Source organism: Mus caroli, unplaced genomic scaffold (genome assembly GCF_978045245.1).
Source record: "Mus caroli unplaced genomic scaffold, Mus_caroli_1 scaffold_5, whole genome shotgun sequence".
NCBI lineage: Eukaryota > Metazoa > Chordata > Mammalia > Rodentia > Muridae > Mus > Mus caroli.
In genome coordinates, this window is record NW_028227260.1 from 138191687 (window position 1) to 138216108 (window position 24422).

A 24422-nucleotide genomic window follows, 5' to 3' on the forward strand; every position below is an offset into this window, starting at 1 on the left:
TTTATTCCTGGATTCGTTCCTAGAGTAGTCGCCTGTATGGTTCCAGTAGTTATTCTCTTAAGCTTTCCAGAGATTTTAGTATTAGTAGACCTGAAACCTGCTAAGATTTCTAAATTTTGCTGATCAAACTACGTAGCCTATAATTTGATCAAGGTCACTGTAATTCTGAACTATGGCCATTTAGAACAAGTCCAACTTTTTTTTGTTGTTATTTTGGTTTTTTGGGTTTTTTTTGTTTTTCGAGACAGGGTTTCTCTGTATAGCCCTGGCTGGCCTGGAACTTAATTTGTAGACCAGGCTGGCCTGGAACTCAGAAATCCGCCTGCCTCTGCCTCCCAAGTGCTGGGATTAAAGGTGTGCACCACCACACCCCACTACAAGTCCAATTTTTATCACACGTTTTCCTCCTATGTCACAGGGGGTTTTTGTTTGTTTTATTTCTGTTTTTAATGAGAATTGATTTTTTTATAAATATAAAAAATGAGGTATTTGAAGTTAACAGACTCGTTGCCTGGTCTTTCTAATCTGTTGAACTGAAATACCAGTGTGATGAAATGTGTGCTTGACCTCATATTGCTCTATTATAACTAATAGAGCTATCTCAAAGTTTCATCATCCTAGATTAGGATTTGAGTCTGTATAGTTGAACTCTCTCTTTAAAACTTGGTTACTTGGGATCCACTTCAAACTAGCATACTTCTGGTTACTTTGTGTATCCAAAATTGCCTGCAGGTACTTATTGTTTTTAGTGTATTTCTTTGGTGATTATTGTTGTTACATGTGTATATGTGTATACATGTGTGTGTGTGTGTGTATGTATGTATGTGTCACACATGTATATATAATCTACTGAGTCCATTTAGCTTTGCTTCTATGAACATGTACCCAGGGCTGACAACTTGGGATTGAGACTGATTCTCCCTCTTTCAGCAGACATTGACCACTTGTAGTCCTTCATCTAGAGTAGGTCCATGTGTAATTTCCCCTTTTCCACGTGGACATGTCAACTGCTGTTGTCATGCTGGTCTTATTCAGGCAACCATATTGGTGGGCATTCATGGGTACAGATTCCCCATCATGATCTTAACAACAGACATCCTGGGCCTCCGCCTCTTAAAGTCTTTCCAGCCTTTCTCTATGATTTTCCCTGACCCTTAGGTATAGGAGTTGGACTACAGATATATCAGTTGGGGTCAGGCACCTCACAGTCACTTATTCTCTGCATTTTGACCAGTTGTGGATCTCTGTAATGGTCTCTATCTGTTCCAAAACAAAGGTTTTTAAATGAGGGATGACAGCTCCATTTATCTGTGAGTAAAAGGATATGGTTTTAGAAAACAGAAATTATATTAATTTAGGTTCTCAGGTCTATGAGCACTCTAGCCATGGGTAGTTGGCTAGGTAGTAATATCTTGCTAGTCAGATCATTGTTGTGGTTCATAGGGTCTACAGCTGGGTAGGACTATTAGATTAATCCTCTCCCTTGGCATCTTGCATAGCACCTATGATAGCCAGTCTCCAAGGAAGAGGCTTCTAGGTTAGTTCCAGCTTGATTCCTCCTAAGTGTTATGACTAAGGAATGTGGTATTTTCAGCAGTGGTCTTACCTTCAGGTTCTGGGAGGCAACCAAGAGCAACATCAATTGCTTATATTGTTTTGAGAGTCTCTTGAATTACCCTGACCAACAACTCTACAATAGTCCAGGCAGAAGGATCTTGAATTGGAGGCCAGCTGAGCTATACCTGCCACTGGGGGTTTTGTTAAATGGTCTATAGCTTTTGGAGAGAGCATTATCATCCCAAATAGTATAACTTCATTTAAGTGTGTGTGTGTGTGTGTGTGTGTGTGTGTGTGTGTGTGTGTGTGTGTGTATTTTATATGTATTTTAAGTAAACATAGAATAGTGTTTCCCTATGACCTTTTCAGTCATCCTTGGTATTTTTTATACCTCCTGTCCCTCTTCCTCAATGTTTCTTTTCCTCTCTACTCCCCAGATAAAACCCTCCCCTACTTTTCCAATTTCCCCATCATAGCACCTGTGACCTACTGTCTCATTCTGTACAGTTCATTCTCTTCCCACTCTCTGGTCCCTTTTACTAGCTTCTGTAGTTATTCCAACTTACATACTCACATCTAAAGATTTGAAGCTAGGATCCACAAATAAGAGAAAATTTTCAGTGTTAATCTTTCTGGGTCTGTACCTTTCCGTGTAATATGTTCTAGTTCCATCCATTTACCTATAAATTTCTTGATTTCATTTTTCTTTATAACTGAACAGAATTCCATTTTGTAAATGTACCACATCTTCATTATCCATTTCATTTATCTAGTGGAGGACATTTAGGTTGTTTCCATTCCCTAGCTATTGTGAATGAATAAATCAACGAGGTTCATAGCTAAGAAAAGGTATTCTTACTCTCCAGCATCCTATCCTAACCATAGCCTTAAGTATTTTTTAAGGATTTGGGATCTTTTGACTGGATCAGTCTTTATTCATTCAGCATCAGTTGGGTCCCCACTCTTGATCACATACTGTTCTGGTCCTCATTATACAGCAAACAAACAAACAAAAACAGAACACAGTCTATCCTCACAGCTATCATTTTGATCAAAGGAGACTTAATAAGTAAGGCCAAGATGTAATATAATAGATGTTGACAGTGCTACAAACAGTACATAATGGAGATCAGAAGTTTTACTTGGGATGGAACAGTTGTGTGTTGGATAGAATGGCTGATTGGAAACGAAAAACAGAGAAGAGCTTTGAAACTGGGGTACATTTCCATTAGTAGTAGAATATATTACTGGAATGTGTGAGGCACTAAGTTCAATGCTATTCCTGCAAAAAGAGGAAATTCTAGATTTTTGCTAAGCATTCAGAAAGATGGTGTTCCTTCTATCTGGGATGGAAGAGCAGACCAGGAGGGAAGAGCTGGATCTCAGTGTGGGACCTATAAAGTATAAGAAACTTTGACACTGAGATAGGATTTTGAAGATAGTTGGCAATATAAATTTGAGAGATAGTAGTATATAGGTAGACTCAGACTGCTTTTTTTTCCAACCTAACTATCTCATGCAGTATTTAGTTTCATTTATACACACACACACACTGAATCCTGCATTAGCTAATAGATTAGCACAATTAAACTGGATTTCCTATCATGTTATCAAGCCTTGCACTGTCCAGCCCCTCCTGGTGCTTCCACATTATCTTATATAATCTTTCTGAATGCTTCACTTAATTTCTAACACTGATCACTTTTCACAGAGCTCTTTTGTGCCTCTTTGTCTTTCTGTGCAAAAAACCTTTTTACTGCTTAGCTCCCACTCCATCTTCAATTCTTCTTTTTTATTCTTCAGAAAGTATTTTTTTGGTCCAATGTATTCATTTTGACTGATTATTGTGCACATAAAGATTCTCTTAGATGAGACCTGATGCAAGCAGATTCAGACAGAAGGAGTTGACTGATTTATGGAACTCAGCAGTTCAGGATGAGGGTGGTTTCAAGCATCTCCATTTTCCCGGGTGTTTTGTGCCTTAGCCTCTTCCTAGAGTCCTTTCTCGCATACCTGACTGTAATCCTTGGCACTGCCTTCAAAATACACCCCAAAATGAGTCATTTATCATTACTTCAACTATCTTCCCTGTGACCTGAGCCTCCATTGTTTACCTGGACTATTGCATTATGCTCCTTACTAGACTTGCTGCCTTCACATTTGGGTTTCTTGTCCTGTCAGGGCACTGCCCAACAGCCAGGTGGATTCTTTTAAACTCTAATAAGTTTATTCTCAAATCAGTTTGCATCTGTCCTCCACTCACAACCTTCCCCTTATTAGCACCTTATTTAATGTAAAAGCTAAGATCTTTACCATGGTACTGTAGACTTTCCACCCTCTGCCTCCTTCCTCACCTCTCTTGACTTCACCTCTTATTCTTTAGCCACAATGGCTTCTTGGCTGTGCCTGTACCATACCAAACATGTTCCTACCCCAGCACCTTTGTATTGGTTTCTCCTTGTGGTGGAGCACTTATCTTCCATATCACCCCCACTAGGTGGTAGGGTTACACATCTGTAATCTCAGCAGTCTGGACAGGAGGATCTTGAATTAGAAGCCAAGCTGTACTATATAGTCTCAAAGGGAAAGCTCTCAGTGAAGCCTAACCTGAGCATTCTTTGAAATTGAAGCCTCCTCTTCCTACCTCTTCTTCAGTATTTAGTTCCTTATACTATTTATTTCCTTATACTTAGGTAGATCTAACACATCATAATAATTGTGTGTGTATGTATACTTTGTCTCTTAGTATTTGAAATGGCTTAGTGCTTAAGTGTACATACCGCTGTTCCGAGTAACTTGAGTTCAGTTCCCAGTACCCATGTCAGGTAGCTCACAACCACCTGCAACTACAGCTCAAGGGAATCTGATATCTTCTTCTAACCTCTGGGAACCGACATTCATGGTATATTTCCCATGCCTATAACAGATAGATAATAAAGGAGCTCCAGGAGACCAAGAATTTTGATTCATTTACTGCTGTTTCTGCTATTATTTAAAGCTCCCTGGCATACAGAAGGCACTCAATAATCTTTACTTCTTATCATCATATAGTCATCGTGATGGGTTTCGAGTGTATCACGCAGTTTGATCATATTAATATACCCATACCCCCCCCACTTCCCTCATCCCCTTAATTGTTTTTTAAAAATTGTTACTACATTTTTTTATGAGTACATGTGAAGCTTAGAGGGCAACTATTTGAAGTCAGTTCTCTCCTCCACTGTGTGGGTCCTGGGTATTGAACTCAAGTTCTCAGGCTTGGCAGCAATCAACCTTTGTAAGCTGAACCACCTCACTGGCCCTATTTCCCTCAGTCTTTAAGTAGGGAAATTCCAAGTGGTAGCCAGACATCTCTGCATAGTGGGGCCTAAGTGGGCCCATTTTGCCCTTTTTTGTTCCTTTTTTCTAGGCTCAGCGACAGCCTCACCAAGGACTCCATGAATATCAAGGCCCATATCCACATGATGCTAGAGGTGAGAGCAGCTCACTCCACCCTTCAAATATATTTAGGGTGATAACCTGAAGACAGGAGAAAGCCAAAGAAGGGAGGGGTCATCTTTCCTTCTAAATTGAAACCAAAGAAGTGAAAAACAGAGCAAACCTGGGACAGGACCTGGACCCAGCCTCGGTTCAGTATACGTTGTCCTCTTTTTACAGGGACTTAGAGAACTACAAGGCCTGCAGAATTTCCCAGAGCCATCTCCCCATTGACTGCATCTTCCCGGCCTCCAATATTAAAGCACCTGAATGCCTTGGAATCACATAGTCCTTTTTTCCCCTAATTCTCACTAATTTACTAAGTGCCCTAGAGACCAAAATTACTGGAAGACCCATCCTTTCTGTAGAACCTCTAAAACGTTCTAGAGGTCTTGCCTAGAACTTGTGTTTTTCTCCTGACTTTATGCTTTACTCTCTTTTGTCGCCTTTAGAACCTTGACCCTGCTCCTCACAATTACTTTTCCTAGATATTTGTATCTGTGCCCTTTGTTTTACCATAAAGAATGGACTGATTCATGGGCTGAAGATGAGATTCAATTGGTAGCATGCTTGCCTGTCACACATGAAACTTAAAATTCAGTCCCCAGTACTGTGTACATAAGCTAGGTGTGTGGCACACGTGTGACTCAAGAGATAGAGGCAGAAGGATTTCAGTTTAAGGTAATCCTGGGCTACATGAGACACTTGAAACAAAGTAATTTGTTTAACCCATGGCCATCAGCTTGTTACTTCAGATCTTAAGGTTTATTGTCTCTCACAGTCATCCAGGTACCCTAAATAACACTACCGCCCAACCCTTGACTTGGTCCCTAAATCGTAGTTCTAATAGTTGTAAATAGTTCTAGTTTCACAGTATGCAGAGATCCTGCCCTCCCTGCTGCAGCCCCTACAGTGCCTAGGTTTAAGTCCAGTCATAGAGAACTAAGAACCTAAATCCACCCTTCTAACTGACTGTGGCTTGACTCTGCCCTTGTAGACAGTTAATTTCCACCTCTCAGCTCCTCTGTATATCTGGCAGCCATTCTGGCCTCCACCTTTTGCTGGATTCAAAGTTAGTTTTTGCCTAGCTAATTACCATAGCGTTACCCTACCCTCCTCCACAGAGTCGAGTCCTACCCTGCTGCTATGGCCCTTTCTAAATAAGTCCTGTTTCTGCTGAACGGTAATGGTGTACAGCACCACCTACTTTGGTGTTTTGGCCACTGTCTGGGAGTATCCTCCAATCAGCTGAAAACAGCCCATCACCACCCCTCCATCCTCTGGGACTGTCTGTCTGCCATCAATCTCATTTAAGCCAATCGGTGTGAACTGGGCGACCTCCCCATCCCTCCCCAACCTTGGCACTTGGCAGTCCTCCTTGACCCAATCGGCGTGAGGCACTAGCGCCGCCCAACACCTCTATAGATTCAGTTGGCCACCCTCAGTCCATCAATCCCCTTTAAGCCAATTGTGTTACAGCTCTGTTAGTATTCCACCACCACCCAGGCCCCTGTGCTTAGGATCCTTGGCATTTTGTCCAATCAGCAAGCAGGAGGACGCTTGGCTCCTCCCACGAGAGCCCACGTGAGCGGTGGGGAAACGCAGGGGCGGCTTCTGGTTGCTGCTTCTGCTGTCGCCGCCACCACCGCCGCCGCCTTGGAACCGGGGCCTGGGGGGCGGTGGGGCCTCGTATGGAGCCCCCGCCCCCCGGAGCTGCCACTGCCACCGCCGCGCCACTCGCAGGTGAGCCCAGGCCCACAAGGTGGAGGACCCTATCCATGACCCCACGTATCCTCACCCCCGCGCAAGGGATGTGGTTTGGCCCAGCCTGCTGGTATTTGGCTCCACTACCATCAACTGATTGCCCCCGTGTGTGCATTGCCTGTTCCTTTTGCCCTTTATAGTAGATCTGAACGTGGGCTAACATCCTGCTGTCTGTATAATGGATCGGTCTGTAAGCTTATGATTTTCCCCACCCCAACTTAATGGACTCGTCCGTGGTCTTGCCCTCCCCAACCCCCACTTATTGGAAACCAGTCTGTTGCATTGTCCAGTCCCTCTTTAGTAGTAGCTGTGTCTAAAGTGTTTCCATTTCCCCTAGCCTCAAATTTAAGGGGAACCTTCTGTGGCTTTGTTTATTGAACCCCTCATGTTTATTGTAGTGAATCAATCTGTGGCACTGTTCCCACTTCAGACACCCCATTGTTTGTTCAACAGTGAGACCACCTAAGTTTATATTATTGCCCCCTTGAGTCCCCAATGCATAAGCCCATGACTTTATCTACCTCCTCCCATTGCCCCCATCTTACTGTGAATTAGTTTGCATGCTTGCATTCATATCCCTCTAGTTATCACCGCCCTAACTTTTCGCCCTTATTTGTAGACTCCAGTCTTTGAGCTCCTTCCTTTTAACAGTGGGTCAGTTTGGTGCTTTGCAATTTTTATTTTCATTTTCAACAGCCCAGTCTATGGCCTTCTCCTATCCTTCATTTTAATTAATCATTATGTGATGGCTTTTCTTCTCTGCGGTTGTATAGGTATCAGCTTAAACCACATCTCACTTTTGTAGTGAATGGGTCTGTTCAGAAACCTTCTGCCACCCCAGTGTTTACACTCTCTCATATCCTCAGCTTGCAATCCCTCCCCAAAGAAAATAGGCTTTGTACTTTATTTCCCTCCTCCTCCTCCTATGTATTGGGTCAATCTTCTCTGCCCCCATCTCCTAGGAAGTCCTGTGTACTTGTAAAATTCAGGGACTTTTAATATATGCCATGTTCCTCATAAACACTCTTTTTTTGTCTGTTTGTTTGTTTGTTTGTTTGATTTTGGTTTTTTTCGAGACAGGGTTTCTCTGTATAGCCCTGGCTCTCCTGGAACTCACTTTGTAGACCAAGCTGGCCTCGAACTCAGAAATCCACCTGCCTCTGCCTTCCAAGTGCTGGGGTAAAGGCATGTGCCACCACTGCCCAGCCTTCATAAACACTCTTAGCCACTAGACATTTTACTTTGCTATAGTTCTCAACTACAGTAGTGGTACTGATGTTAATGACAGTCGGATCTAACTTTATACTTTACACTTGCTGTGTACCAGGCAGTATTCTATAGTCTCCAGCTTGCTTATTCCTCATCATAGCCCTGTGAGACAGATAACTGAGAAAACTAGGGCATATGGGTTCACAGATGGCCCAATAACTACTTAGATAGGGGAACACTTTTGACATGCCCCTCTCTCACCTCATTGCATCCCATATGAGGGCACATTCCTTAACAGCCAAATTAGTTTCAATCACCCGGCTTTTGTTTCTGCTGTTCTTTCTGACAACAGAGCTGTCTCCATTCTACTCTGTTCTCAGGACCCATCAGCTCAAGTCCTAGCAGTGATGTGACTTTACATGAATGACTTAAGTACTTCCTTCCTGTACTGGGCTAAAATGGGGGAGTCAGAACTATAGCCTTTCCAGTGTGAATAAAAAATATGTGGGTTAAACAAGTCACCTCGATGACCTTATCTCTTTCATCTCCACATTTCAGATCCATGCTATAGCCATGCTAACCTCCTCACTGCTTCTCAAAAACAGCAGGTACAGACCAGCCTCAGGGCCTTTGCATTAGCTCTTCTTTCTCCATTAACACTACTCCCACATCTCTGTATGGTAACTTTCAAGGTACTGTACACTTGCCATACCCAAAGGAATTTTTTTACTACCCTGTGCAGGGAACACACTAAAGATATTTGTAAGAATGTCATTTGATTTGTGAATAAAATGAGTGTATAGGAAATGTGATGTTGGTGATGTGAAAAGGCACAAATAGAAAAGATGTTTCAGAGAGTGCTTTCATGTCTTTGCATCTTGGGTAGTGTAATTTTAGTAAAACATGTATTTGTCACACTGGTGCTTGGGATATAATGTATAAAGGTACATACATAAAAATGTTTCAAATATCATTTTTTTGTGTCAAAGTAGTCAACACCCACCTCTCTTTGACTATCTGATTTTGTATACCCAGCAGGGTTCAGATCTCTTTCCTGCTTGCTTTGGCCCTTTATACTCTGTCATGGTTAGACATGCTATATAGCTTATATAAATAGATATCTGTCTATCCTCCTCAGAATAGACACCCTATGGGAACTTACAGGCTTTATCTGCCCTTCGTGTAAAAATATACCTTCTGTACAGTAGGTGCTTGGAATAATCTGTTGCACAAATTAACTTGGGGGTGTAGTATCTAGACGATGAATGATGGCTCACAGCTATATATTTCCAGCATGGAAGACCAAGAGAGAATTTACAGGAAATAAAAACTAGCCTGGGTAACATAGCGAATTCCAGACCAACCTGAACTACAGAGTGAGATGCTGTCACAAAACTGACAATGAAAATTGTATCACAGACATCACCAAGGGGAGTGCAGATAAAAAAAGGGAATGTAAGAATTAATTAAGATGTCAGTTACGACTTTTTAAATATTTAACACCTATTTACTAAGCACCTAGTGAGTACCAGGCATTTATTGTAGATGCTGGAGATATAGAGAAGCAAACAGGCAGAAATCCCTGTACATAGAAAGCAGGCATTACTAAAAGTGAGGGAGACAGACTGTATAGATAGGTAAAATTAAATACCACATTATACAAAGGCTAAGGAACAGGCATGAAGTGGGGCAAATAGGACTAGAGTATCAAGGTATTTGAACTCTTAGAGACAAGGCATGCTACACTTGGAAATGTGACTCATGAGTTAAGGCCTGAAAGAAACAAAGGAGTAAGCCATATTGTGTAGAGGAAGAATGTACCAGAAAGAACACAAAATGCAAAGACCCTGAAGCCTAGATTATGGCTACCATGTTCAAAAGCCAGTGTGACTGGAAACAAGTTGAGAGGGAGGGATAGAAGTCAAGGTCATAGAAATTATGGAAGCCAGATGGTGAAGTCGTACAGAAAGTTAAGGGGGAGGGAGAAGGATGGCATACAACCTAAGGGCTAATGTTTACTGCATTTCTAGCATGTGCTATAGACCGTTTTCTAAGTACTTTACATATATAGAGACACATTGAGTCCTCATTTTTAAAAAGTATTTTTTTGATTTGCGAGTAAAATACCCTATTTTACAGATATAGAACAAGGCATAGAGAGGTTGAACAACTTGCTCAAAGTCACACAGACAGAACAGGGCAGAGTATGAGGCTGTGAAGATCAGGACAGAACAACTTTGCAAGAACAAACAAGTTACTCCATGCATTGGATCATGCAGAGGCAAAATTCTACCTGGCAAGAAACAGTATGGCCTCAGGTAGACACTTGAGAGCTTTTATATATGCTTTTCTCTTTATCAGAATTATCCTTCCCATGGACATCAATATGACTTGCTACCTCCCCTCCACCAAACATCACTTCAGGGAAGTATCCTACTTGTCACTCTGGGATCTTGCCTGTTTATGTTTTCTTTGAGAACTGGCCTTGATTGGCTAGGGATGCTCAGTTTGACTGCCAGCATCCAGCAGCTCATCCAAGGGTGAGACCTTAGGCAGGTTACTTAACATCTTTCTCCACACTTCACTGACTTGTCTGCAAAATGGAAAGCATAATACAATCCACCTTTTAGAGGGTGTTATTATTTTGTTTTCTTCTTGTTTTTGAGACATTGCTTACTGCCCTATGAATGTGTGGATTATAATATGCAAGGGCTCCTGTCTGTTGTGTCCTAAGCTGTTTTAAGGCACCCAGAGAATGAGGTGAGGAGTGGAAGGAAAGCCTTCTGGGAAGGGCAGGTAACTAGGATGTCTGGTAAGGCCTGTGTGGAAAAAAAAAAGCAGTAATCAAATTCAGCCTGTCTATTTGATAAGCTAGTTGATCAGATTTCACTCAGCTGCTGGGTTCTGGCATAGCTCAGAGGAGGTGGTGAAATTGCCTGTTTTTGCCACTAGGGGTCACGCTGCACTCTATAGGCCTCTGAAAGAATCTGGTGTTGGGAATATTGAGTCCCTTAGAGCTGGGGGGGGGGGGCGGGGGCGGGACTCTGATCCACTGTCCCTCGGCACTCTAATTTGGACAGCTGCCTAACACTGTTTCTGCTAAATGAACCTTGAACTGGCTCAGACATATGAGGATCATACTATAATTTCATGCAGATTAAAGAATAAAGCTATAAATCTAAATCATAGGTTCTTCAAAACCTTAAAAGGTTTATTCTTAATCCTTAATCCAACAATCTGAGCCAGGTGGACAGCTGGTTGATTAAGTCCCATCCTTGCAGGGACTTAAGCAGGTTCCGTGTTAGTTCCAGTTTGGTTATAGGAAAGGATAATGGTAGGATAACAGGTGAACAGTGAACATCCTTCTATTGAGGTGATATTTTGTTTTGCTTTTTTTATTGAACATAGATTTCTCTCTCTCCCCATAAACTGTAAGATATCTATAGGTATAGATATCTACATATAGATATCTTACAGTTTGCCCCCATCTGTATTCCTCCCAGTTCTTTCCCACCTCCCCTCCCATTAGAAAACAAACAGGCAGCAGGGTAGTCATGGTGTGGTGCAGGCCTTTAATCCAGGGCAGCCAAGAGGCCCTGTCTCAAAAAACAACAACAAAAAGCCGGGCAGTGGTAGCAAGTGCCTTTAATCCCAGATCTCAGGAGGCAGAGACAGGTGGATCGCTGAGGCCAAGGCCATCTTGCTGGTTTCAGGACATCCAGTACTATACAGACCCTGTCTCAAAATAAAAACAGGAAGGAAGGAAGGAAGGAAGGGAAGGGAAAGGAAAGGAAAGAAACAAAACAGGCTTCTAAGGGATAATAATAAGATATAATAAAATAAAACAAAAAGAGCCCAAGAGAAGGCCCAAGAAACAGACCCATTCATTTGAACACTAAGGAATCCCATAAAAACACTAAATTGGAAGCCATAATATATACACAAAGGATCTGATGCAGGTAGTTAAATGCTCAGACTCCTGAAACTGGTCATGGTAACCCATGCCAAGTATCTCAGTACTAGGGAAGAGGAAGCAGGTAAAACATGAGTTCAAGGTCATCCTCAGCTAGATGGCAAGTTTGAGGCTTTCCTGGGCTATATAGACCCTGTCTCTAAAAATAAATAAATAGCAAAACCACTTAGACCCCTGAAGTGTGATACTTGGGTCAAATGCAGGAACTGTCACAACAGTGAAGTCACTTGGACATCTTTTGCCTTGTGTAAAATTAGTGATATTGTAATAAGAATATCTCCTTTCCAAAAGGAAAAAATGCCTATTTTTCTGAGTTAGGATGAGAGATAAGTGAGTCAGTGCCTATAAAAATAACAGCCCATGCCTTTATCTAAAACCCCACAGACCAGTTATATTTCAGAATTGTGAATTTTTCAGTTTAGAAAGGTAGCATGGTGCACATAAGACATGTTACATAACACCTTCAACCAGCTCTGTCACCAGCTGCTTTTAGATCTCTGCACCAAAATGTATGAGCATTCATACTAAGCAAAGATCAATAAAAACCAGAATGGGCCTTGCTTTCTTTCCAATCATGTTTTGTTGCCAAAAGAATTAAAAAGAAGCCTTCGTTCTTAGACTGTTTTGGATTAAGGGATAGCAGAAAAAAAGATTTGTGAACAAACTAGAAAATATTTATGTAAAGTTTCTATCCCAAGCATATTAAATTTAAAATTCACATAATAATAATGATAAATGGTCTCTATAGATAAGTATATTACTATCCCTGTTTCACAGATGAGAAGATTTGTAATACAAAATAAGTATAATGAATTGGCCAGAATCTCACAGCTAATAACTAGCAGATCCAGGATTTAAACCATAAAAGTCTAACAGAGTTAGGTTGATTGTGCAGTAGGTAAGATGGCTTTCTGCTTAAAGCAGTGCTTGACGTAAAGAGTAAATACGTACTTGTTTTTAAAAAGACAGACTCATAGCCAACCATTGGATTGAGCACAGGGCCCCCAATGGAGGAGCTAAAGAAAGGACTGAAGAAGCTGAAGGAGTTTGCAATCCCATAGGAAGAACAACATCAACCAACCAGACAGACCCTCCCCCCCAGAGCTTCCAGGCACTAAACCACCAACCAAAGAGTACACATGGAGGGACCCATGGCTCCAGCTGCATATGTAGCAGAGGATGGCCTTGTCGGGCATCAATGAGAGGAGAGACCCTTGGTCCTGAGAAGGCTCAATGTCCCAGTGTAGGGTGGAGAGGCAGGGTGGGTAGGTGGGGAAGCACCCTCATAGAAGCAGGGGGAGGGAAGATGGGATGGGGGTTCCCGGAGGGAAAACTGGAAACGGGGATAACATTTGAAGTGTAAATATATAAAATATCCAATAAAAATAAAAAGAAATAAAAAAGGCATGGGTTCAGGGTGAAGCTCTGTGATAAATCTTGTGCTTAACATGCATAAGACCCTGGATTTGATCTCTAGCACTGCAGAAAGAAGTAACTGCCTTGTATGCTGGGGTATGTGTAATCTCAGCACTTGGGAAATAGAAACAATAGCATCAGGAATTTGAGGACAGCTTGAACTACATAATACCCTATCACAGTGCAGCAGCAACAATGGCAAAAAAAGAAGAAGAAGAAGATTCATGTGGCCTCATCCTTTCCTGTGGGTCTAAAGGCCTTTAATGGTTACTTCAGTGATACGGTGTCCATGTTCCTGAAAACAAACCTTCACCCATGGCCTTGTAAGCAACTCTACTAAAACTCATTGGATCACAAAAAAGTCATAATATACAAAGAAGCCTAGTTGGGAAGAGGAAGATAATCAGTGGGAAAGGAGGGGAACAGGATAGGTTAGTGGAGGGAAATTTAATCAAAGTCATTATATTAGAAATGTTATAATGATGGCGCACACCTTTAGTCCCAGCACTCGGGAGGCAGAGGCAAGGGGATTTCTGAGTTCAAGGTCAGCCTGGTCTACAAAGTGAGTTCCAAGACAGCCAGAGCTACACAGAGAAACCCTGTCTCAAAAACCCAAAAAAAAAAAAAAAAAGAAATGTTAAAATGAAACCCATTATGTATAATTAATATATGCTCATCAAAAAGAAAAAAAATTAAAAGCTTAAACCATACAGGAGCAATCACAGGTTAGAAAAATCGGGGGTGCATACACTAGCAAGATTTTGCTGAAAGGACCCAAATATAGCTGTCTCTTGTGAGACGATGCCGGGGCCTAGCAAACACAGGAGTGGATGTTCACAGTCAGCTATTGGATGTATCACAGGGCTCCCAATGGAGAAGCTAGAGAAAGTACCCAAGGAGCTAAAGGGATCTGCAACCCTATAGTTGGAACAACATGATGTACTAACCAGAACCCCGGAGCTCTTGTCTCTAGCTGCATATGTATCGAAAGATGGCCTAGTCGGCCATCAATGGAAAGAGAGGCCCATTGGACTTGCAAACTTTATATACCTCAATATAGGGGAATGCCAGGGCCAAAAGAATGGGAATGGGTGGGTAGGGAAGTGGGGGGCGGTATGGGGGACTTTTGGGATAGCATTGGAAATGTAATTGAGGAAAATATGTAATAAAAATATTAAAAATTAAAAAAAAATTAAAAAAAGAAAAATCAGGGGATCAAGGAATAGAAAAGAATAGGTATTCAGATTCAGGAAGGCTTCATAAAGCAAAGGAGTTTTCAGTGGTTCCTCTTCGTTGTTTTTAGAGGACGACTGCTCAATATCATCTCAGAATTCATTTATGTTATGTAGCCTAACCTGGTCACAGACTCCAATAACTAGGATATAGAACTCTTTGGGGCTCGGGTTGTATTCTGTCTTCCCTCTGGCTCCTAAAGATTCACATGTATCAAGGCTGGACTGAGGGCTCAATATAAAGAATGCTTGCTGCTCTCACAGAGAAGCAGAGTCCAGTTCCCAGCACCCATGTTGGGCAGTTTATTACTGCCTGAACTCTAGCTCCAGGGAATCCATTGCCCTCTTCTGATCTCTCTTGGCACCAGCACACATGTTTACATATAGTCACATGGAGATGCTCACATATTTTTCCTTTAATTCTTTTTTTGTCACACATGTAAAATACAAGGGGCATCCAAAGCTCCATGAAGAAGTTTAAGAGACTGTTTAGGGAATAGCAGTGAGATTTGAGAACAGATGTGGAGGCAAGGTAACAAGAAACGAATCATCTTTGCTGTCTTCCAGGTACTCCTGGAATGGCGTGAGTGCTTCCCTAGTGATGGACCCATCTGTGACGCTGTGGCAGTTTCTGCTGCAGCTTCTGAGAGAACAAGGTAATGGCCACATCATCTCCTGGACCTCACGGGATGGTGGTGAGTTCAAGTTGGTGGACGCAGAGGAGGTGGCCCGGCTATGGGGACTGCGCAAGAACAAGACCAACATGAATTATGACAAGCTTAGCCGGGCCTTGCGGTACTACTATGATAAGGTATGGCCTCAAAGACCAGGACTGGAAACCCTTGAAATTACTGTCAGAAAAACTCTGGTTTTTTTTTTTTTTTCCTTTTGAGACAAGGTCTTATAATGTAGTCTAGATTTGTCTGGAACTTAACTATGTAGCCTAAGCTGGCCTCACTTTCACTGTCCTGTCTCTACCCCCAATTCCTGGAATTACACTTCTGGCCTAGAAATTTCATTTTGTTGTCTCAATTAGTATAACTATAACTTTGAAGACAGTATTAAAACTTACTAATTTTTGCCCTATACTCTAGTTCCCTGCATGCCTGGAGATAATAGTTGTGTTTTTCTGAATCCTCAGACCAATGTTAAATTCCCCTAGTTACTTTATCTTCTCTTACTACTGAAAAGTCCATGTTCTTATTCCTAGACTCAGAATCATCCCGACATTGTAACACTGTTTCCTTACTCCATTTTCTAGAACCCCCAATATCTTTAATCACTTGTTTTGTTTTGTTTTTATTTTTGAGGCAGGCTCTCTTTGTGTTGCTGAAGATGGCCTCAAACTTGCATTTCTCTTGTTTAGTCTCCTGAGTGCTAAGATTTAAGTAAATGCTCCAGAAAAATGTTTGTAGTGCCAGCTCATACCCACTCCTCTTAGATTCCTAGAGCAGCACCTCAGTATCTATATCACTTGCTTTAATTCATCATCTTAAAGGAACTCAATTTTTAGATTTTTCTCATCTTACGCTCTCAAGCTCCCAGATCTGCATTGTATTCCCACCAATATTTGCACTAATTATTTCATATTTCTTCAGATTAAGCCTTCAAAACAATATTAATAACTACCCATTTTCCTTCATTTTCTGCAAAATACAAGGATACCCTATGACCAGCATTAAGACATTCACCAAAATGCCTAGTGCCCCATATTCTTCATGCCACCACCCCAAATAGTTCTCACCTGTGCTTTCTGTCCTTGGTAGTTTATGGCATATATTCCAGTTTCATACATTACTCTTTCAGTACAAATCTCCAAAATAATGCCTCGTTTTGTCCTGAGACCACCAAGACATCCCTGAAACCGTCCCAACCATATGTGTCCTAAGATACCTCAAAGCATGTTTTCTGACCCACCCAAACAAACCTTGCTATCCCCCTCATGGTTACACCAGCTTCTTACTCGCTTCTCTAATTACTGCCAGTTACCTCATTTTCTTAGTGCTTTAGCTTAAATATCCAGAATGGTACTAATAATAAAACAACACCTGTCCTCTTTTGTGATATTTCTGTCCTTCTTGTTAGCATAAGCATGATGATCAAAAGGAAAGGGTTTGTTTCTCTTATAGTTCCATGTCACAGTCCATCATTGAGGGAAGCCAAGGGAAGAACTCAAGGCAGGAACCTGGAGGCAGAAGCTAAAGCAGAGGCCATAGAGGAAGGCTGCTTACTGGCTTGCTACCCCATAGGTCACTCAGTGTGCTTTTTTTTATACTACCCTTGACCACATTCCCAAGGGTGGTACCACCCTAAGTATGCTGGCCCCTACCACATCAATCATTAATCAGTAAAATGTCCCACAGACTTGCCTACAGGCAGTCTGATGACAGTACTTTTCTTAATTGAAGGTCTTTCTTCCTAGATAACTGTAGTTTGTATCAAGTTGACAAAAAGCTAACCAGGACATTTGTCTCTTTTTGTCATCTTGACACTTATGTTAAAGTATAATTGTTAACTTTGTATTTATCCCCAAGATCGCATGTTAATATCAATATCACAAAATAAAACATAATATAACTTTGAAAGTCCTTTTAAAACTTCAAAGATTCAATGTCTCTAAAATATCTAGTATCTCTCAACTGTCAGCTCCTATAAAATAAAAAAATAAGCACTTATTTACTCTTACTCTAAGAGGAAAGAGCCAGTTACAATCAAATCAAAACAAGACCAAACTCTAGCAGTGTCAAGATCCTGCAGATCAAGATCTGGCACCTGGGACTCACTCATGATCTTTTAGGCTCCAAAGAGCTTGGGCAGCTCCACTGCTACAGCTGCACCAACTGCATCTCCTGGCCTGAGTCTAGCTCCATATCATACTTTCACCATTCTGAGTGGTGTCCCACAGTCTTTGCTTCTCCAATAGGCTGGGGTCTTCACTGCAACTGAGGATGCACCTTCACCACTGGCCTCTTAGCCTCTCTACAGGGATTCCAACCCTATTATATGGTACCAAGCCCCAGCTTCTCTCCATGACCCTTTCAATCCTGGAACATCTATTGCAACTGAGGCTTCTACTTCACCAGTGACTTCTCCTAGCCTTTCAAAGTACCAGGCCTCAGCTGCTCTCCACAACCCCTTGGCATGTGGCTTTTATGCCAAATACCATGTGGAAGACTCTTCTTACACATTGCCAAGTTCAAGCTACCAGCATAATATGCATTCTTGGCCCCTCTGGACCACAGGTTCTGTGTACTGACCCTGAGAAAATACTTCCTGAAAGATTTCACCTCAGTGATGCTGATCTCTTCTTACTCACAGCTGATTTTTGTCAGCCTCTGCTAATCACTGTCGGTTGTCCCAGTAGAGTCAAGATTTCACTTCAGGGGTGCTGGTCTCTTGTTAATCACAGCTGATCCTTCTGGTAACCATAAATGAGAGTCTTAATACAAAATATCACATAAATGACCCCTATAGAGACTGAGGGGCTCTCAAACTTCCCTCTGAACCTTCACAAGCCAGGCCTCCACCATCTGCACTGCTATCAGAATTATCTTCCAAGTTCCCCCGGCATCTCTCATCTAAAGCTCTGAACAAAAGTTCAGATGCTAGCAAAAGTTCCAGATGCTACCACAGCTCTTTCCAAAACAACATGCTCAGGTCTGTCTGTCACAGCAGTAAGCCCTGTCTGTTACTAATTTCTGTCATAGTGTGCTTTCTATTGCTATAATAAACACCATGACCAAAAGTCACTTGAGGAGGAAAGGGTTTACTTCATCTTTAAAAATCCACTATCTCTTTCCAGTGAGATGGCTTAGCAAGGTCCATCATAGAGGGAAGTGAAGATAGGAACCTGGAAACAGGAACTGAAGCCAAGTCCATGGAGGAATACTGCTTACTGGCTTGATTTTTATAGCTTGTTCAGCTACCTCTTTTACACAGCCCAGGACCACCTTTCCAGGGAAAGCACCACCTACAGCAAGAAAATGCCTACTGACTTGCCTAAAGACAATCTGATAGAGGCATTTTTTTTCTCTTCTTAGATGACTCTAGCTTGTGTCAGGTTAACAAAAACAAATAACCAACATGCTTTTTCTGCTCCATGTCAGCATCGCTAGCTTTTAAAAATCCACTATCTCTGGCCAAGGCGATGGCTTAGCAGGTAAAGGCTCTTGTTGCCAAGCCTGAGAACCTGAGTTCATTCCCTGGGACCCACATACTGGAAGGAGACAACCATCTTCTGCAATTCGTCCTCTGACCTTTATATGTGCTATGGTACACTTATACCCCACAATCAGTCCGTCACCCTCAGTTCCCCTTCCCACAACAGTCAGTCAGTCAATTTTTAGAAAATTTTTAGAAAAGCCCTCATGTTATTTATCTCCCTATCCATCTATACTAACTTAGTCTCTTCCAACATGTATCAGTTACTTCATTTTATTACTGCAGTCCTGTTAACATTCCCAAAACAAACCTGACTCTGTTAAACCCAGGTTCATAGATCTCACCCATTCCCTTACATTGGTCCCTGATGAAATGTAGTCAGTGGAAAAAGGGGAATTAGACAGATGAAGATGAATAACAGAAAAAGACTTGAAGTGAGATGGGTGGGAGGGACACTAAAGAAAGAATTGGTAAAGGAAGCCCAGAGAAGGAGTTGAAACTGCAGAGGGATGCAGAGAGTGGGGAAGAAAGGAAAGCATAGACAGATGGAAAGACTCCACAAGCCTAAAAGAGATGAGTGAAATAGGAGCAAGTGGAAAGAAAGACATCAGGAGAAGAGAAACAGCCCTCAAGACCCTCCATTCACCCTGTTCTTCACTTCTCAGAATATCATCCGCAAGGTGAGCGGCCAGAAGTTTGTCTACAAGTTTGTGTCCTACCCAGAGGTTGCAGGGTGCTCCACTGAAGACTGCCCACCCCAGCCTGAGGTGTCTGTAACCTCGGCCATAGCCATGGCCCCTGCTACTGTCCATGCAGGCCCAGGGGACACTGCCACTGGAAAGCCAGGAACACCAAAGGGTGCAGGAATGACAGGCCAAGGTGGCTTAGCACGAAGCAGCCGGAATGAATACATGCGCTCGGGCCTCTATTCTACCTTCACAATACAGTCCCTGCAGCCACAGCCACAGCCACCCATTCATCCTCGGCCTGCCTCAGTGCTTCCCAACACTACCCCTGCAGGAGTACCAGCACCCGCCTCAGGGAGCAGGAGCACCAGTCCAAACCCCTTAGAAGCCTGTTTGGAGGCAGAAGAGGCTGGTCTGCCCCTGCAGGTGAGTACTGGAACTTGGAAATTTAGGAAAGGGCTTGGAGAAGAAGGATGCATCATTCTGAAATGAAGCACAGAACTCATAGAATAGAGATAGGTGTCCTGCTATAGGACATAGTGGCGGAAGAGGGGATGCAAGTTCTCTCAGAGAAATAGATAGGGAAGTTATGCCTCTCCTTGTACATTAGTCCCTTACAGGGTCACATCTAATGTGCTGATTGTCATGCTTTAGTCACTAGAGTGGCCTTAAGGTTGCTTGAGCCCATTTCCAAAGTTTCTGATTAATGTGGGTATGAAGATGGATGACACTAATACCTCTAGAGTCTCACCCAGAGACATTCTTGGATGGCCCACAGAGAAAGGTTTTACACATGAACAATCCTATGCATTCCCTTTGCACACACCCCTTTTCCAGGTTATCCTAACCCCACCAGAGGCCCCAAACCAGAAATCTGAAGAGTTGAGTCTGGACCCAAGTTTTGGCCATCCACAGCCCCCAGAAGTCAAAGTGGAGGGGCCTAAGGAAGAATTGGAAGCTGCAAGGGCTGGAGGCTTCAGTTCAGAAGCTGTCAAAGCTGAACCAGAAGTCTCACCCTCAGAAGGCCTGCTGGCTCGGCTCCCAGCCATCCTGACAGAGAATACAGCACAGGTGTGTGGCCTCTCCACTTCCACCACTGAGATCACTCAGCCGCAGAAGGGCCGAAAGCCTCGGGACCTGGAACTTCCACTTAGTCCAAGCCTGCTGGGTGGCCAGGGACCTGAACGGACTCCGGGATCAGGAACAAGCTCTGGTCTTCAGGCACCGGGGCCAGCGCTAACGCCATCCCTGCTCCCCACACATACCTTGGTGAGTGCCTTGCAGAGGAGCAAGGGCTGGCAGCCTAGATGAGTGGCATTGATACTGGTAACTTACAAGCTGTTCTTAGGCTTACGCTGAAGTGATGGGGCTAATTAAGAAGAGCAGGTCTTAGGTCTTTGTGGCATTAGGGTCTGACTCCCTAATGCTTTCCACGGGGTTTGCATAGTGGGTTCCCTAGTCAGGTATACAGGTGGAATCTAAGACTGGGAAGTTGAGTTCTTCTGATGGTCACAAGGTTTGAAAGCAGTGCATGGATAGAATCTGGTGGATAGTCTTACCGAAGTCTCAGTAACAGGAATTGAACTCCTAGGTGTAATGATTGAGGGATGTCATAGGCGTGGTCTTAGTAGTTATACTCTAGGTTTATGAACTTTTGAGGAGTAACTGTAGAACTCTGAAGGAGATCCATGAAGAGGTGCTGAAAGTAGGTTTTTTCCATCTTCTCATACTTGTCACCTGTTCACTTGAGTTCCTGCCACTCCGTCTCCACAGACCCCGGTGCTGCTGACACCCAGCTCGCTGCCCCCTAGCATCCATTTCTGGAGCACTCTGAGTCCAATTGCACCCCGTAGTCCAGCCAAGCTCTCCTTCCAGGTAGGATTGCCTCCCCCTGTGTTGGAAGGTTAAGAGTTACTAGCTTGGTTCATCCATAACCTCTCCTTGTTTCTTCCCCCAGTTTCCGTCCAGTGGCAGCGCACAGGTGCACATCCCTTCCATCAGCGTGGATGGCCTCTCGACCCCCGTGGTGCTCTCCCCAGGGCCCCAGAAGCCATGACTACCACCACCCCCCTTTTTTGGAGCCCATCCATCTATGCTCCTGAACTCTCCAGTTAGCCATCTCAAGGAGAAACATAGTTAAACTGACAGACTTAAGCTCTGATTGCGGTGGGGTGGATATTCCTGGAAAAGCGAATATTTCACTAACTCCTCCACCCAAAACAGACAACTTCTTTCTTCTTTGCCAGCCTCCCAGTGGCTGCCCTTACACGTCTCCTACTTCAATGGTGGAGCGGTTTATTTATTTATTTTTTGAAGGCCACTGGGAAGAATCTGGCCCAACCTTTTTTAGGGGAGTGGGTAAGACATCTCGCCCATTTCCTCCCCATTTTTTCCTAAAACAAGACAATCAGGGCATGGCTTGAGAAGAACCTTTATTTATTTATTTCTCAGCCTGCCCTTGGGGAGTTGAGGGTGCCCTGTCTTCATTTTGCGACATGGGTTGAAGAGCTAGCTTGTTTTGTTTTATTATTCCTGGCTGTATCTGAGTCCAGGGAGCACTTGTACGATTTAATGGTTTGGGAGTGGTAGCCAGGGAATCAACACTGTTAAAATAGGAATTGCTACCTCCCCAACCTTCTTCTCAGTCAGCTTGTTCTTTTCTCAAGTAACCTTTTGGCCAGGGAGGACTATTCCTTTTGTTGTTCTTCCCCCCTGAGAAGCCATTCCTTTGTCTGCCAAATTTCCTGGGGCCCTGCCTATTACCTCCCAATGGAGGGTTTTTTTGGGGTGGTGGTCCCCGTCTGGGGGGCCCCTCCAGCTAGTACTCCAGGTCTCTGTATCCCACCCCCTTCCATTTTGATAGTATAATCTATTTTTAAATGGGGCTTTTCAATAGGGGAGAGGGAAACATCTCTTCCTATATTGGATGGGTGGGTAGGCGGGTGGGTGGGAAGTAAGGGATTTGGAGGCGGTCTTCCTGCCACCCCCAAGTGTTTATTTTTGATACCAAACGTGTATTTTTGGCTCCCTCCCAGCCCCCCAATTTCCTGCAGGCGGGTACAAAGGACCCTTTTAAGTGTCCCTGGAGTTGGGAGGGAGGAATGGGGGACATGGAGCCTGTCTTATATCAATCTAGGCTGGAGGGGGTGGATCAAAAGACTCCCAGGCTCACCTCCTGTCAGCACTGGCCCAGACCAGGCCTGAAGACCTGGGGGTTGGTGATTTGGGGGACGGTGCTATACTCGTCTCCACTATTTGTTTTGCTTCCCCAAAATGGACCTTTTTTTCTAAGAGTCCCAGAGAATGGGGAATTGTTCCTGTAAATATATATTTTTAAAGGTGTTGCTGAAAGCTGTTGGTATTTTTTTCTCCTGTGTCACCAAAATAAGCCATGACACCCATGAATATGAAGAACAATAAGGGCGAGGCAAAGATTGACTGTGAGAGAGGCAAAATGATAGCATATGTCAGAGACTGATACAGACTGCTGATTGGTAACCAGTGTGATGAGAGAAACCAAAAGATTTTAAATATGTGTGTCACAGGCCAGAAGTGTGACCGCAAACATTTTTGTACATGTGTATGCATGGTCTTATGTGTGGCGTGTTGTCTACTGGAACACTGTCCCCTCCTTTGAGACAGGGTCTCATCTTTGCCTAAACTTACCAGTTGGGATACACTTGCTGGCCATCAAGTCTCAAGGATCTACCTGGTTCTACCTTGGGATTACAAGCATGTACTTCTGTGCCTGGAATTTTTACCTGTATTGTAGGGAATCAAACAGTCACCTTTTACCATGTTGACTCCTTTATTCACAGGGTTGTGCAAAACAAGTGTTTTATTGACTGGGCCATTTCTCCAGTCCCAACCATTTGTAGATGAAAAGTCACACTGTTTAGTAGCAAGCAGGCCTCAGCATTTGAGAAATGGTTTGTGTGTGAAATTAAGTCATGGAGGTATATGTTTAAGAAGTTGATTGTGGCCGGGCGTGGTGGCGCACGCCTTTAATCCCAGCACTTGGGAGGCAGAGGCAGGCGAATTTCTGAGTTCGAGGCCAGCCTGGTCTACAAAGTGAGTTCCAGGACAGCCAGGGCTACACAGAGAAACCCTGTCTCGAAAAACCAAAAAAAAAAAAGAAGTTGATTGTGTGCACCAGGTGGTAGAGGCACACGCCTTTAATCCCAGCACTCGGGAAGTAGAAGCAAGTGGGTCTCAGAGTTCAGGGCCAGCCTGGTCTATAGAGCAAGTTCCATGATAGCCAGAGCTACACAGAGAAACTTTGTCTCAAAAAAAAAAAAAAAAAGAGGAAGATGAAGGAGGAAGAACAAGAAGTTACTGATTGTGTGAAAGAAAATGATCATGAGGCCCAAGTGACTGATAAGACATAGGTGTGAAACTAAAATGTTTCATAGAAACCATAGGAAAGATGGAGAAATGGATTGGTTGTGGCTGCTAAAGTCTAAAAGGCTGGTGGGTGTGTGTGTGTGTGTGTGTGTGTGTGTGTGTGTGTGTGTGTGTAGGAGAGAGACTGAAAATGTTACCTGCAACTAGTGGGTAGCAGCTGATTAACAAGTCGCAGCTTTGGGCTGGAGAGATGGCTCTGGTTAAAAGCACTGACTGCTCTTCTGAAGGTCCTGAGTTCAAATCCCAGCAACCACATGGTGACTCACAACCATCTGTAATGGGATCTGACACCTTCTTCTGGTGCATCTGAAGACAGCTACAGTGTACTTATATATAACAATAAATCTTTAGTCCAGAGTGAACAGGGCTGGAGCAAGCAGGCTCAACCAGAGCAAGCAATCTTCATTCCCAGCAACCACATGATGGCTCACAATCATGTACAACCACAGTGTACCCATATACATAAAATAAATAAAATAAGTAAATCTTAAAAAAAAAAAAAAAACAGTTGCAGCTTCCATAGGTTCTGGTGAGACTGAGGAG

At 43.1% G+C, this 24422-nt stretch overlaps 2 protein-coding genes across 4 annotated transcripts in view; both read left to right on the forward strand.

The window, feature by feature from the left end:
- The window catches only part of Uxt (ubiquitously expressed prefoldin like chaperone), a 10293-nt gene extending 4839 nt beyond the window's left edge, over window positions 1-5454 (forward strand). For all 3 annotated transcript variants that reach the window (XM_021153280.2, XM_021153279.3, XM_085838241.1), the window contains 2 exons: window positions 4967-5030; window positions 5215-5454. In XM_021153280.2, the coding sequence (XP_021008939.1) occupies window positions 4967-5030; window positions 5215-5268 (118 nt within the window). In that variant the 3' untranslated portion in view covers window positions 5269-5454. The remainder of the gene's footprint in view (window positions 1-4966; window positions 5031-5214) is intronic.
- A 102-nt stretch (window positions 5455-5556) lies between these two features.
- Elk1 (ETS transcription factor ELK1) lies at window positions 5557-24384 on the forward strand. Its single transcript, XM_021153221.3, has 6 exons — window positions 5557-6777; window positions 15196-15439; window positions 19455-19901; window positions 20313-20744; window positions 21249-21350; window positions 21433-24384. Exons 2-6 carry the CDS (start codon window positions 15230-15232, stop codon window positions 21529-21531), a joined length of 1290 nt encoding a protein of 429 aa, XP_021008880.1. The 5' UTR covers window positions 5557-6777; window positions 15196-15229; the 3' UTR covers window positions 21532-24384.
- The last annotated feature ends 38 nt before the right edge of the window (window positions 24385-24422 follow it).